At 39.5% G+C, this 14,070-nt stretch overlaps 2 protein-coding genes across 7 annotated transcripts in view; both read left to right on the forward strand.

The window, feature by feature from the left end:
- Window positions 1–3,832, forward strand: part of LOC123975752 (protein-tyrosine kinase 2-beta-like) — a 21,137-nt gene extending 17,305 nt beyond the window's left edge. For all 6 annotated transcript variants that reach the window (XM_046057486.1, XM_046057502.1, XM_046057494.1 and 3 more), the window contains one exon: window positions 3,352–3,832. In XM_046057486.1, coding sequence (XP_045913442.1) covers window positions 3,352–3,594 — 243 coding nt within the window. In that variant the 3' untranslated portion in view covers window positions 3,595–3,832. The remainder of the gene's footprint in view (window positions 1–3,351) is intronic.
- Window positions 3,833–7,066: 3,234 nt separating this feature from the next.
- Window positions 7,067–11,412, forward strand: LOC123982775 (inosine-uridine preferring nucleoside hydrolase-like). The gene is made up of 8 exons (XM_046068610.1): window positions 7,067–7,109; window positions 7,423–7,603; window positions 7,689–7,868; window positions 8,484–8,595; window positions 8,710–8,846; window positions 8,963–9,040; window positions 10,349–10,465; window positions 11,224–11,412. Exons 2-8 carry the CDS (start codon window positions 7,424–7,426, stop codon window positions 11,374–11,376), a joined length of 957 nt encoding a protein of 318 aa, XP_045924566.1. The 5' UTR covers window positions 7,067–7,109; window position 7,423; the 3' UTR covers window positions 11,377–11,412.
- The last annotated feature ends 2,658 nt before the right edge of the window (window positions 11,413–14,070 follow it).

Genomic DNA, 14,070 nt, shown 5'->3' on the forward strand with positions numbered 1-14,070 from the left:
ACTGGTTAAAACTCTGTTGTTGCTGGTGAGGAACCTCTGAGTAAGAGGCCACGGGGGTAATAGAGGCTCTGATTGACACCACCTTATTGGTAAAATAAGATAAAAACAATTCACAGTCATCATTACTTCCAGCTGAGGCACAAGGAGGGGTTGGGTTTACCAGCTGATCCACAATCTTAAACAGAAACCTGGGATTGTGTTTATGTGTAGTAATGAGTTCAGAAAAATAGTGTGTTCTCGCATCCTTAACCATGTTATTGTATTTAATTAATAAATCCTTCAGACTGAGGTAATGGACTTGGAGACTGGATTTTTTCGATCTGCGCTCTGCTTTCCTGCATTCCCTTTTTAGGCTGCGAATGCTGTCATTTATCCAGGGTTGCTTACTAGCTTTAGACGTAGGCCTAACCTTTAGAGGAGCAGTAATATTTAGTGACGACAAGCAGATATGATTGAAGTGATTCACCAGATTGTTGGTGTTGGAATCAGACAGGTGTTGGCTTTGGCTCTGAAAGAATGCGCAAAACTTTGAAACGCTTTGTTCATTAAAGATGCGAGAACACACGGAGCTTGGTGAGGCGGCATGAGTAACAGGAGAATTGCAGCTAAAAACAATACATCTGTGGTCAGATATGGTCATGTCCACTAATTCCACAGAGGAAATGCTGACACCCAGGGTAAAAACCAAGTCCAGTGTATGACCACGGTTATGGGTTTGCCCTTTAACATGTTGTTTGAAGTTAAAAGAAGTGGCCATATTTAAAAAGTCAGTTGCATTAACATTGGTGGGGTCATCAACATGAATATTAAAATCGCCACAAAGAACAATTCTGTCATAATTTAAAACCAGAGTAGATAAAAATTCAGGAAGTTCTGATAAAAATCCTCCAGGCGGTTTTGGGAGGCGATAAATTATAACAAATATGATAGGTTGCAGCCCTCCAACTTTAAGAGTGAGAACTTCAAAGGAGTTAAATTCATCACAGCGTACTTGATGACATTTAAAATATTTCCTATACACGCTCACTAGCCCACCACCACCACGACTGACTAAAACAATCATATTGAGGCGGACACAGTTCAGCTAGCTGGGTATAGTCATTCATTTGCAACCAGGATTCAGTTAAAAACATAAAATCTAGATTTGCAGACAAGATAAAATCATTTAAGATAAAAGTCTTACTTGAAAGTGATCTCACATTGATGAGAGCCATTTTAAATGAGTTTGTTCTGGGTGCTGGAGTTGGTGCAGTTGTCCTAATCCTTAAGAGATTACTAATATTTCTGTGTGGGATGTGCACATTTCGGTTTACTGGTCTATGCGTGATGATGACAGGAATTGAAGTCTTTGGAACAGCGCTGGGAGCAGAAGGCTTTACATGCCAGCAGAGGGCGACAGTTGTTTGTGGCAGTGAGGCAGAGATCTGTTCAGTGACCGGTGGTGTGTCCAGGTGTTATGCATGAATGATTAGTCATTCACGTAAGTCATGTGTGGACCGCACCACATGCTGTATGTGAGCAGCTAACATTTCTGAGCCCCGTTTGTTTGGGTGAAGTCCGTCTGTCTTAAAAAGAGACATTCTTTGCCAGAAAATATTAAAATTATCCACATAACAGCAGACGGACTGGAGCCAGTCGTGGAGGCCAAGGAGTCTACTGAAGCGGCCAGCACCGCGACCAACTGTGGGAATGGGACCAGAGATAAAAACGGACTTTCCACACTACTTTAAAAAGTTAAAAAGACGGTTAAAATCTGATTTTGTCAGCTCAGACAGCTGAAGAGCTTTGTCATTTGTTCCGACATGGACTATCACTCTTGTGATGGAGGACGGGAGAGATGGCATTAGGTCCTGGAGTTTTTTTAAAATGTCAGCCATGGTGGCACCGGGGAAGCAGTGAGTGGTAGCGTTAAAGAAACGGATGTTTCTGGTTATGGAGTCACCACTTATTAGTGTGGTTGGGGAGAAAAGAGGACGAGGAGATGCCGGTTGTGGGGTTCCAGAGCAGGACTGAGCAGAATCTGCTTCAACACTGCGTGCGGACTGAGGATGGAGTGTGTGAGCTGCGGAGTGTTGGAGTAGCAGTAACAAACCTGAGAGAAGGGCTACCCGACGGTGCAGGGTAGAGACGGCCTCCGGAGCGTCTGAGCACAGCCTCCTTCAGGATCCTACGTCAGGAAGCAGAGGTTTTTGACCGGGATGACGGCCGCCGATCAGGCCCAGTGGCAGACCGGCGGCACAGTGCAGGAGATGTAGCCGGTGAAGGAGATGTAGCCGGTGGAGGAGATGCAACAGTGTCGGCAGGCACTGTGCGCCGAAAGAGATCCGTATCAGGGAGACTCGAAGCCGCAGGTGCATCCGCTGGATGGACTGGAGTGTCGTCAGACAGGGCTGCATAGCGGTTGGAGAGGCCGATGTGCGGAGGAGAGGCAGCCCCATCCGAGCCTCTCTTGCAGCCACGGACCACCACTTCAGCCCAGGTTGACTGATGCTTCGGAGTCTAGCAGGAGGAAAGCCTTTGAAGGGTAGAGGGGTCCCATAACACGGTGTCCTGGATGTTAGCGGTTGCGCTAAGAGAAACAATCTGTTTGGCTTGTACTGAAGCCACATCCATAAAGCCAGTCAGCAGGGAATCTTTCTCTTTGAGTTTCTCTGAAAGTCGCCGGATGTCTTCCATAAGGTCAGCAATCTTCTTGTTCGCTTTCTTAAGGAGTGTGCAGTCCTCATGGGGCAGAGTTATCTTGGCTAGCATAGCCGCCGGAGCTTTGTTGTGATCAGTAGCGTTGATCGCGTTTTTACGGTCATCTACCTCAAAATCGATGTCGGATGACTAAAATCCTTAACCCACGTAAAACTTAAGTTAAAAACTTAAGTTAAATAAAAAGGATATAAAAAATGTAACGAAAAAGAGTGGATTAAAACTGGATAAGAGTCCGGTTTAAGGCGGAGCTTCCGACAGGTGGCTACAGACGCCAACGCATGCGCAGAGTGCAGATTACGTCAGCAATTACATCAGCGATCTTGTGACTAGCACAAGCCTCGACTAGCACAAGCCTGATAGTGTACATGCAGTCAGTAGACTGGATATGTACTGATTATTTGAATGGGGAAACCTGCTGTACATTAGATAAGGACACTGAAAAACAGCTAGATGGTAACATTTGAGAGCTTTTCTTTCTAACACTGTATCCTAGGACGGTTAAATTAATGTTACTTGCATTTCATATAATTAAAGATTACAAAACCATAACTATATTTATTAAGTCACTCTTCAAATCTCTTAATTTTTTCTACTCTTATTAAAAGAGAAACTGAAATTTGACCAAATGTCTTTTCCCCCTCCCTGTCTCAGATCGAGGGCACTAAGAAACTACTGAACAAGGACTTAGGGGACCTGATCAGTAAGATGCGACTGGCTCAGCAGAACTACATAACGTCGCTGAAGGAGGAATGTCAGCGGCAGATGTTGACGGCCGCTCACACTCTGGCACTGGACTCCAAAAACCTGCTGGATGCTGTGGACCAGGCTCGGGTCAGGGCCAACCTGGCTAAGCCCAAACCTGCCTCACAAGATGAAGACGACTCTGGGGAATGAAGACAGAGCAAGTTCTCTGTTGATCGAATGGACTTGAAATTAAGGTTGAATTTTAAGTTGATACGATTATGGATGCTAAATAGATGTAATAATATATTTGTATTTTCTTCTAAAGAAATATGTCATGTTAACTGAGCATTTCTTGAAGTTGAAACTATGACAATGTATAATAGCAATTATACTGTTCTTTTTTTAGTCTTTTTACTATTTTTAAAATTAAAGATAATGAGGTTCTGCATTTTCTGTTTTGTTGTTTTTTTCCATTTGTGTCATTAGTAAATATTTATGCATATATTTGCAGTGAGTTTGATTGCAGGTTTGTGTTCTTGCACCTGCAATGACAAGCTCGGACATAATGGGAAGAACAGACGATCTTGCAGCAAGCCACAAGAACATAATATAAGTCCCAGATGAATCTTATTAGTGGTTTGGAGTTGGAAAAGACTTTGTCAACATGGTTTTTATAATGTCTTTAATGCAATTGTCCACAAATCAACTTAAAGATTCAGATAAGAAATTCCTGCTAGCTACAACTGTTAACAACTTTTAATAAATAGAAAACAAGAGTGAGAGGATATTAAATTTTCAATAAATCATGCTGATTCTTGGGTAATCCCCCTTTTATCTACCACATCATTAAAAATGTCATTGCTTCCTTCTATGTATTTCTCAACTGCGTTTTGCTGCAACAGTCTTTTAAAAAGTACTATTTCTTAGCTGTCTCAATGCCTCAGACACAGTCCTTTGTATTTTGTATCACAACAGCTCCTCCTTTATCAGCTGGTTTTATAACAATTCTTGAATAATCTCTTAGTTTTCTCAGGGCCTTTCTTAAACTAAACGTAAACTAATGTAACTCTTCAACCTATTAGTTGATTTGACCTCTGCTTCAGTATCTTTTTCCAGTAGTTTAATAAATGTGGCAAGTGTAGATTAGGAGCACCAGGAGGCATAAAAGTGGATTTACTTACTCAGAGGACTATTACTCCTCTCCAATTGTCATATTACCCTTATTATGAAAAAAATATTTTAAATGTAGCTGTCTGTAAAATGTATATGAATCAACTTTCAATTTGAATGCATAAACTTTGTTAGTGGGTTCTAAAATTGGTGACAGACATCTCTTAGCCTGACAAGTCCTTCCTGATAACCTTTGACATTGAAAGCCTGTACACTAACATTCCACATAAGGGTGGACTAGAAACTATGGACTTTTGAGGCCAAAAAAGATGCACCTCCAGTGGAATTACGTCTTGTGAGAACATGGATAACCCCTTTGCAAATAACATTTTGTGTTTTAAAAGGTATGTTGATGACCTTCTTATGGTCTTTAGAGCTTCTGAGGATGAACTTTCATTTCACAAAGGCATACTGTCCTAAAAAAATCCTTTTGATCTTTTGATCAAAGTTAATGAAAACAGACATTTGGAGACATCTATCTATCAAAAAGTATAAATATAAGTACAAATATGACTTATGAAATAAAATTTACACGTTACTAGTTGCCATCCTCACCATATGATCAGTAACATACCATATGGTCAGTTTGTGAGATTGAGAAGAAAATGTAGTGAAGCATAGGATTATAAAATAAAGGCTAAGGAAATGTCTGAACGGATTAGAGAATGATATGATCAAATACGAAACGCGTTGTTCGTAATAAATATAGTAAAGTAATTTCAGGGTGCGGTGGCTTGTTTTTGATCTTTGAGTTTTTTCATTGCCAAATCCCCTGACCTACCAGCAACTGACTGTTGTTGCTGTACACAGGGAATTTCTTGTTTTATAATTAGGATTGTTAGTTAATTGAATGATCATGTTTTCAAACAAATGCAGTGTATGTCATATTTGCCATATCATTCAGTTCATATGTGGAACCAATCTCTGGTTTTTAGATCTGCAATTAAAATTGGATATTTTTCTTCTCTAAAACACAAATTATGCAGTCTTGTTCAAAGTTTAATTTTAGTTGATGTCAAAGTCGGAATAAAGGGACATGATTAGTGATTAAAAAAGTGATGATAATTTGTAGATTTCTATGTGGGTATAGCCAGTAGTCGATTTGTTCATCATTAACAAGGGGAGTGGCAGTGGATAGCATGTACGTATGCATGATGTAATAACATTAAAAGAGACTATTCGCCACATAGTTTTGTTTACAGCGTGTTTCCTACATTGTCTAACTTTGTTTAGCTTTAACTCCTGCATGCACAGCTGAAAAGACAATTTAGCCATAAATATTGGTACAAGACTTAGACCTGGCTTGTCCTGGCAAGTCTTGACGAATGGATGAGCAAAACATTAAAAAACACATTTACTTAAGTCTTTACTGCAGTAATTCACAATTGCACTTTCATAAAGTTAGAGGACTCGCAAGACATAGATTAAAAAAAAGGTCAATGTTGAAACAGTGGGATGTCATAACTTTTAGTTCCTAATGTGGGTCAAGCTCCAGAAACACTGGATCCTTCATTTCCTATAATGCAACTCAATAGCACATATTGTTAGACCCTCTGTGCCTTATAAATGTCCATGTCTTTCTTTTGATGCAGACTTTACTGTATAAATGTGGACTCTCCAAGCCCAAAATGACATCATGAGGGTTATTTTTCTCAGCCTTTGACCAAACCCCACCAGAGCCACAGAATTTGAGATTTGGACAACATAGCTCCAAGTAGTGATGTGTAATGGATCCCAATGCTGACAAGAAGTTGTATTTTTGCAGTATAATCCACTTTTCCTCTCTATCGATGTACTGAGTGAGTTGCAGTCAGAGTTAGAGAGGTGGATCAGGCTGCAGGAGGGTTTTAACAAGTTTCTCACATTCAGCTGTGATGTCTTTTCACGTTGGTATTAAGTGTAATTTTACTGTAGAATTACTAGCTATGCAGGCCGTAAATACCTTTTGTACTGAAGCAGGTTTGAACAGGCACGGATTCAGACTCCACAGCAGAAGTTACAAGGCAATGTAGCAGAGGTGTTGCTAAGTCACTAAACAAAATGTGGATTCTGCATCTATTGTTGCCAAATTACATTATTTCAAATAATAAATACAGTTGTGCTTCAGGAGCCTTTAAAAAGTATTCTGAAACCTTACCTTTACTGTAACCTTTCAGAATAGTGGATATAACTCTATACTCCTGTAGCAGAACAAACTCTTTGTGACACTGTGTGATTATTATTCTGATTCAAGTTCAAGGCTGTGTTAAATTTAAATCATCCAACAATATGGAAAATATGCAAATATAAAGTGACTGATAATTTTCCCAGTCTTTCCAAATAATATATACCACTGGTGGTTTATTATTCTATTTAAAAGGTAGTGGACAGGCGTTTAGATGTTTCTTTTACACACCTGCATGAACACCCCTCAGGCTGGGGTTGGTCTGTTGCGTATGTAACATACGCAACATGTTTTTGGCATTTAAAAGGCGGCTCTTCAGGTTAGAGCAGTCAGTGGCCACCTCTTCACTCTCAGAGCAGACAGTAAACATCTTTCAGGAGTCTTCCACCAGGTGAATATTTCTACAATACAATACACACAATACTATACAATATATTTTTCTGCAATTTTATTAACAGAACATTTTACATGTTAAAATTAACATCTGCAGACTTGATTGATTATTGAAAACACCTGCTTGAAGACTTTTTAGACCTTATGACTTACTATCACATTTAATCAATAAAACTTCCACAACTCACAGAACTCAACCCTTTGTAAAGTATGCGTATGCATCTTTCAGGTGTGAACTTTTTCTTTTAAGCATGAAGAAGTTGATTATTCTTCTTCAGGCATCAGATGTGAATCTTTTTTGTTGAATGTAGGATGAAGAAGAAGTTGATCATTGACTTGGACACAGGGGTGGATGATGCTCAGGCCATCATGGTGGCTCTCGCGGCCCCCAATGTGGAGATTTTGGGGATCACTTGCTGCCACGGCAACACACCCCTGGAGAACGTCCTCAAGAACACACTGCGTGTCCTGAAAGTCTGCAACAGGCTGGATGTAAGTTTTTGGCTGACTGTAACTTTGGTGCCAAGGGAGCCCATGTCAATTAAAATTGAAAGTAAAGCAAACATATGCTTGACAGATCCCTGTGTATCGTGGCTGCTCAAAGCCCCTGCTCGCCCATGAACAAAATGCTGGAGATTTTCATGGGAAGGACGGCCTGGGCGAGGTCCCGGATCCAGACGCTCCAGGCCTTGAGCTGTTGCAGAAGAAAAAAGCTGTGGAGGCCATGATTAAGATTGTAAAAGAGAACCCTGGGGAGGTAAGACAAACACGAGGAGTTTTACTTGTAAGGAAATATTAATTTACACACTATATTTGCCATAACAGGTCTCTCTCTCAGGGAGTAGGCGTAGGTAGCCAGGGGTCTGATTAATGTGACCTTTCTATCTAGAAGGTTTAACTATCGGGATCATGTAAATGGACTGTACTTCCAACCACTGTGTTACATTTACTCACATTCCTACACTGACGGTTCATGCAAGGCTACATACACATATTACAGAGCATTTTGTGGTTAAGTATCCTGCTCAAGGGCACTTCGACATGCAGAATGTCTTTGGGTGTGCAGGTATTTCGTCTTAAACTGGAATAGAGGACGAATAAAACATTTGACCTCTCACCTGATGGTGGCACTAGATCCCATCCTCTGGGAACCGCAAGTATCTTACAAAATTTATTTGTTAATCCATTGAGATGATGTGGAGATATTTCACTGGATAAAGGAAAGGTTGCAGAGGGTACTCTAACCAACCTTCAGATCAAAACCTTTGACTTGTGTCATCTTTTGTTATCCTGTACCCGTATCACAAGAAAAAGCAATATAAAGAAAATGATACAAGACTAAATGTATGTTGTTTGCTGTTGCTGTCTACAGGTGACTCTGGTGGCCATGGCCCCTCTGACTAACCTGGCTGTCGCAGTACAACTGGACCCCTCCCTCCCCAAGAAGCTGAAGGCGCTCTACATCATGGGAGGAAACACTGAATGTAGCTATCTGCTGTTCATTTTCAAATATCTGTAAAATCTGTATCTTATTCTTCTTCTGTGATTTATATCTCTGCAGTTGCATTACTGAGAATGACGTGTGTGTGTGTGTGTAGCCAGGGGTAACACCACAGCGTGTGGAGAGTTTAACTTTGTGGCTGACCCTGAGGCTGCCTACATTGTATTGGACTGCTACACCTGTCCCACCTACATCGCCAGCTGGGAGTTCAGCTGCAAGAACAGCCTGCCGTGGGTGAGGCTGAACAACAATTTGAAGACAGACCCTTCATGTACCCTTCAATATAATATTAATAATATAATACAGAGAATTTATTTACATAGTGAACACTCTTTGTTTTTCTCCCTCAGTCCTTCTGTGACCAGTGGCTGGCCCAAAACACTGAGAAGGCTGCCTTTATGAAAAAGATTACATGCCTTTCAATGACGGTAACAGTGTGCAGATTATAATCACAGGGCAGGAAATGGTTATGTTGTGGAAATTTGCAATAAAAGGTTATGCATTTGTAGTGAACCTACTCTTTGTTGATGAAATTATGAATCATAAGCACTCATTTGGGGCAACACCTAAAATTTGCTGTCCGCTCAAGGCTTTTAGGACTCCTTGGGTATAGCTTATAATTGCTAACAATTGTAACTAGTGATCAATTAGTAATTGCTTAATTGTTTTAAATCAGTTGGTTTATTCAATCAGTAAGTCTCAAATCAAAGGGTGAATCCGTCCTTGGCCACAAAATGCAGAGTTTGGTTTTGCCTTTTACCGTCTGGTGTCAAAGGCTCACGAACAGCTGGCTCGGTTCATTGCGTTCATGCAATGTCTGAGATCGTATTCATTTTAATCCTCCGTTTGTAAAGTAAAACAGAGTAGTGTGGATGGGGGCTTTTGTTATCTTATCTCCCCAGGAGATGGTGGTTTTGCTTGGTTGTTTACTTGCATCCAGCACTCAGAGTGGAAATAAGGCCTTTTTGATGTGGCAGACCTTTCACTCCCACCTCTTTTAGGGTGTTTCAGCTTGGAGTCAGCCTGTCTGCTTGAGGGGTGATAAAATATTTGGTAAATATATAAAAGATTTGGCATAAAATAATTAAATGTCCACTGGTTGTTCACTACACATTTAATGACATGTCCTTATAAGAAGAACAACTAGATAACTATTCAATGTTCTTAAAAGGGTTTTTATCTTCTAACAGTAGTTCTTCAACTCAACTAAATTAGAATTTGCACTCTAATTATGTTCTTGTTATGATTATTTAGCATTTCAAATATGTTTACAAGCCCTTTTGGGGCTCTGAGCAGAATACCTCCTCCGCTACCACCCCAAAATGTGCCAGCAATAACTACACTATAATGTATCACAAGAAAAGTCATAAGTGAAAATATAAAATTACAGTATAGTAACAGAAGACATAGCAAAAGATTGTGTTGTAAATAAAATAATTCCCCTAAAATGTGTTTTATGATCACCAAACTTTTTTCAAGCCACCAAACCAAAAGATTTTTCATTGAACCCACAGAAGTGTTTTTATCCCGACATTATTGACAAAGTTCAGTTTTGTGAGAGTTATCACAGAGTGTAACTTTAAATGCTTTTGACAATAAATAAACAGCAAAATCTATAGATGAGGTTTGATCTCCCTGGCAGCTGCTTAGTCTTTTTATGCCTTGGTCCTCCTCTTCAGTGCCGAATGATCTTCAGTCACATGTAAATGCCTCTTCATGATTTAATGTTTCTGCAGAGAGCTCGGTCCACAGACTATCAAAAGGAGATCACAACAGGACAAGGGTTCAACTCCTGTGACACCTACGCCATGGCTGCCGCCATCGATGACACATTCATAACAGAGAGTGAGGAGGTGAGCACCAACTGCTGTTACAGTATGTCTTTAAAGGTGCAATGTGTAATATTTGGCCAGAATTAGTTTAAAGCATTCAAAACATTAATTAACATGATCAACAGAATGTTAAGACGTAACAGTTCTAACATCTATGCATTGTGTTATTGAGATATCTACTGAAGTTAGCTTGCTAACCAGCTAGCCCTGACCTGTCCTGTCTTGTAATACCACTTGTGCCTTGAGATGCGATAGAGAGTCACTGTAGCGTCTAGTCTGTCCTCAGTCCAACATGAAAGGATGAAGAAGTAGAACTGCCCCGAGGACTTGCCAGTCACGTTGAAAGTAACAGCCCCTGGTTAGTATCACAGAAACACAAAGATGGCTGAAGCTGACTTTTATAACCACCCCAACTGCCCGTTTCCAGCCAGAAACCACATTCAAGGGTAAAGAAAATAAGCAATATAAAAAGAAGCAAAACAAGAGTAAATATTAGTGTTGCATACTATGGGGGTACATTGATGCCATAATTATTGTAATAATGGCATCAATTTACCCCCATAGTTTCCACTGCTCTTGGCGAGTAAAGAGATGCAGTTTGATGCAAAATTTCTTTTAGACCTATAACATCTAACGATGGTTATTTAGCGAAGTTGATATGCGGTATTTATGTGGCTGCCCCCTATTTGTTTGGAGCATGTGGCCAGGAATTACACATTGTACCTTCAACATTTTAGTTCAATGCTTTATCCAGTTACCTTGTTGTGGTCCTCCTCCAGGTTGCAGTGACAGTGGAGTTGGCGGGGACCTATACCCGAGGCATGATGGTGCTGGACTACATGGAGCTGCTGAAGAAGAAGCACAAGGCCTTCATCATGAAGAAAGTAGACTTGGAAAAGTTAATGCAAATGTTCATGAATTCACTGAATTAGTAATAGACTGTAACAAGCTGATAGCTTGCATTTGGTTCACCAAAATAAATACCTAAGTGAAAAAGAAATATACTTAAGTAGCACTTTTTTTGGATGCACTTCATATTGTACTATCATATTTTAATTGTACTATACTAAGTGTATATTAAATGTGTTATTTTGGAACAACTTAATGTATGTTAAATGTCATTTTAGAAAAACTTAAAGTCAACTTTAAGATAATTGCAATATATTTTTATAGACTTAGTTGTGTTAAAATGGACCTAATTTAAAGAGGTGGTATTATGGTTTTTGGCTTTTTCCCTCTCCTTTAGTGAGTTATATATCTTTTTGTGTATGTAATAGGTTTGCAAAGTGAAAAAGCCCAAAGTCCACCCCAAAGGGAGTTCCCATCTCCCACAGAAACTCTGCTCTGAACTGCCTGAAAACTGCTCGTTTGTAGTTACTTCCCTTTCTTGTGATGTCACAAGTATATACGTGTCATAATGCTCGCTGAGCAACTAGTCCGACATGCCCTCAAAAACACCGGTGGAAAAACACTGAGCTGCAGCACACCTCTCCTCTCCCTTCCAAACACTAGCTACCCTCCAGGCAGTCACTGGACATAAAGTTGTTACTGTGACATAGAGACAGAGGTCAGTTAAAACTTTATGGATGAAAGATACATTTGTTACAGATTAATAATGCACCACTCTGAAACTCTTGCTCCAGTCCAAATTGCCAAGCAGGTCGGCAACATGTAGCCTATAGCTGAATCAAAGCTGTTTACATCTTTTCGCTGACCAGCCTTTCTCTGCTTCTGATTGGCTAGTAGTCTGCGCATGTGCAACTCCCAACAAAGATCATTTAGAGATAAGATCTATCACTCCACAGCTAAAATGAAGCCTTCAACACAGGGTGAAATGAGGAGCTGCAGCAATGTGCAGTATGACAAACCATACGGGGTTTTTTGAAAATGAAACTATGTAAACCTGTTCTGGTACAACCCCTAAATAGGATTTGGAACCTGAAAATGAACATAACACCACCTCTTTAAGTACCTTTACTGCAATTTAAATATACTTCTTTAAATTTAACTTAAAATACCCTTTTGTGCTATACTTGAAGAACAGTTTAAATTTATTTTAAACTTCACATAAATGTATTCCCTGAACATTTTTATTAGCATTTCAGCATATTAGTAATTTATTTCTAGTATACTCCAAGAGCCACTATTAATATCTTGGGAAGCTGCTTTATGAAACCATTCAGTATGAGAATAATGCATTAAAAATGCCTTTTAGCATAATAATAAAAATCAGTAAAAAAAATTTTTACAACACACACACATACAGACAACTAAAAACTTTAATTTTGTGTACATTACAAAAACAAATTCCTGTACATTAAAAGGTACAGCAGCATGTATCACATCTTGACCAAAATACCTTCAGTATTAAAATAAATATATATATAGAGTACAAAAATAAAATCAGTAAATGATGACATATGATCAGTATTACTGAAAAGTACACTATACACATTCCATCATTAATTTTACCCATGGGGGTCCCTCATACGGTTCGGACACTGGGCAAGGCTCAGATGACTTCACAGCAAGCCATCCCACTTCTGACACCATATGCGGCCAAAGGCGAGAGCAGTCATCCTACCCAGATTTGAACACAGGTCTACAGGGTACCAAACATGCAACTTTGACAGCACTGCCAAAGAGCCAGGCTCGTTGGTATGGCAGTCCAAGCGCTTACTCAACTGTAGTGAAGGTACTCTGTCACAAGCATACAGTACAAATGGTGGAACCAAACTGAAAAATGTCAATCCTTATCCTTGGAGTGGAGGGTCGGTTATCTTTGAGTAGGACTTTTTTGCGACTGCAGACTCGATGGGATTTGGAAACTGCTTTATCACACTGCATCTGTGTAAGGGAAAAGGAAATATTATGTCTATATCAAAGCAATATTACCTCTAATTAATTAACTGCCATTGTCAGATTTTTATTTTGTTTAAAGTTGCTGAAACACAATATGACATCATGTCTAACTGTTCTGATAATGCTAACTTTTTAAGTTCAGGTGAAATAGTTATCCACATATATATATATATATAGTTATGACCTGGCTCAAAAGGACACACCATGGTAAACGGTTAATGTTTATTTAATGAAAAATAAGACAAATCAAGTTATTTCGAATTAACATAATTAAAGTATGAGGTATGTAGTCTGTGGTTTCAGTAGTGTCTGTGCAGGATGATGGTTGAAGGTATGTGTTGAATGTATGTAAGGTGTTGTAATATGCAAAAACAAGATAAATACCACAAAGCAATAGTCCAACCAAAGAAAACCAAACTAAAGGGAAAACCAGGGAGCCGGCCTGCAGGGAGGTCTGACCTGGCCTCGACAGCAGCTACCTTTGCCGAATGAGAAAACAATCCCAAATACTCTACAGGGCAATTAGCCCAGGTGCCCAGAGCCACTGCAATCAGCTCCTCCTCCTCCTCCGAGAGAGAGAGAGAGAGAGAGAGAGAGAGAGAGAGAGAGAGAGAGAGAGGCCGAACTCACTCATGACCCCACAGGGCACATATATTATATATATTATCTATATATATATATATATATATATATATATATATATATATATATATATATATAGATAATATAAATAAAATAAAATAATTTTTTCACAAGAATATTTG

This window comes from Micropterus dolomieu, linkage group LG01 (genome assembly GCF_021292245.1).
Source record: "Micropterus dolomieu isolate WLL.071019.BEF.003 ecotype Adirondacks linkage group LG01, ASM2129224v1, whole genome shotgun sequence".
Taxonomy (NCBI): domain Eukaryota; kingdom Metazoa; phylum Chordata; class Actinopteri; order Centrarchiformes; family Centrarchidae; genus Micropterus; species Micropterus dolomieu.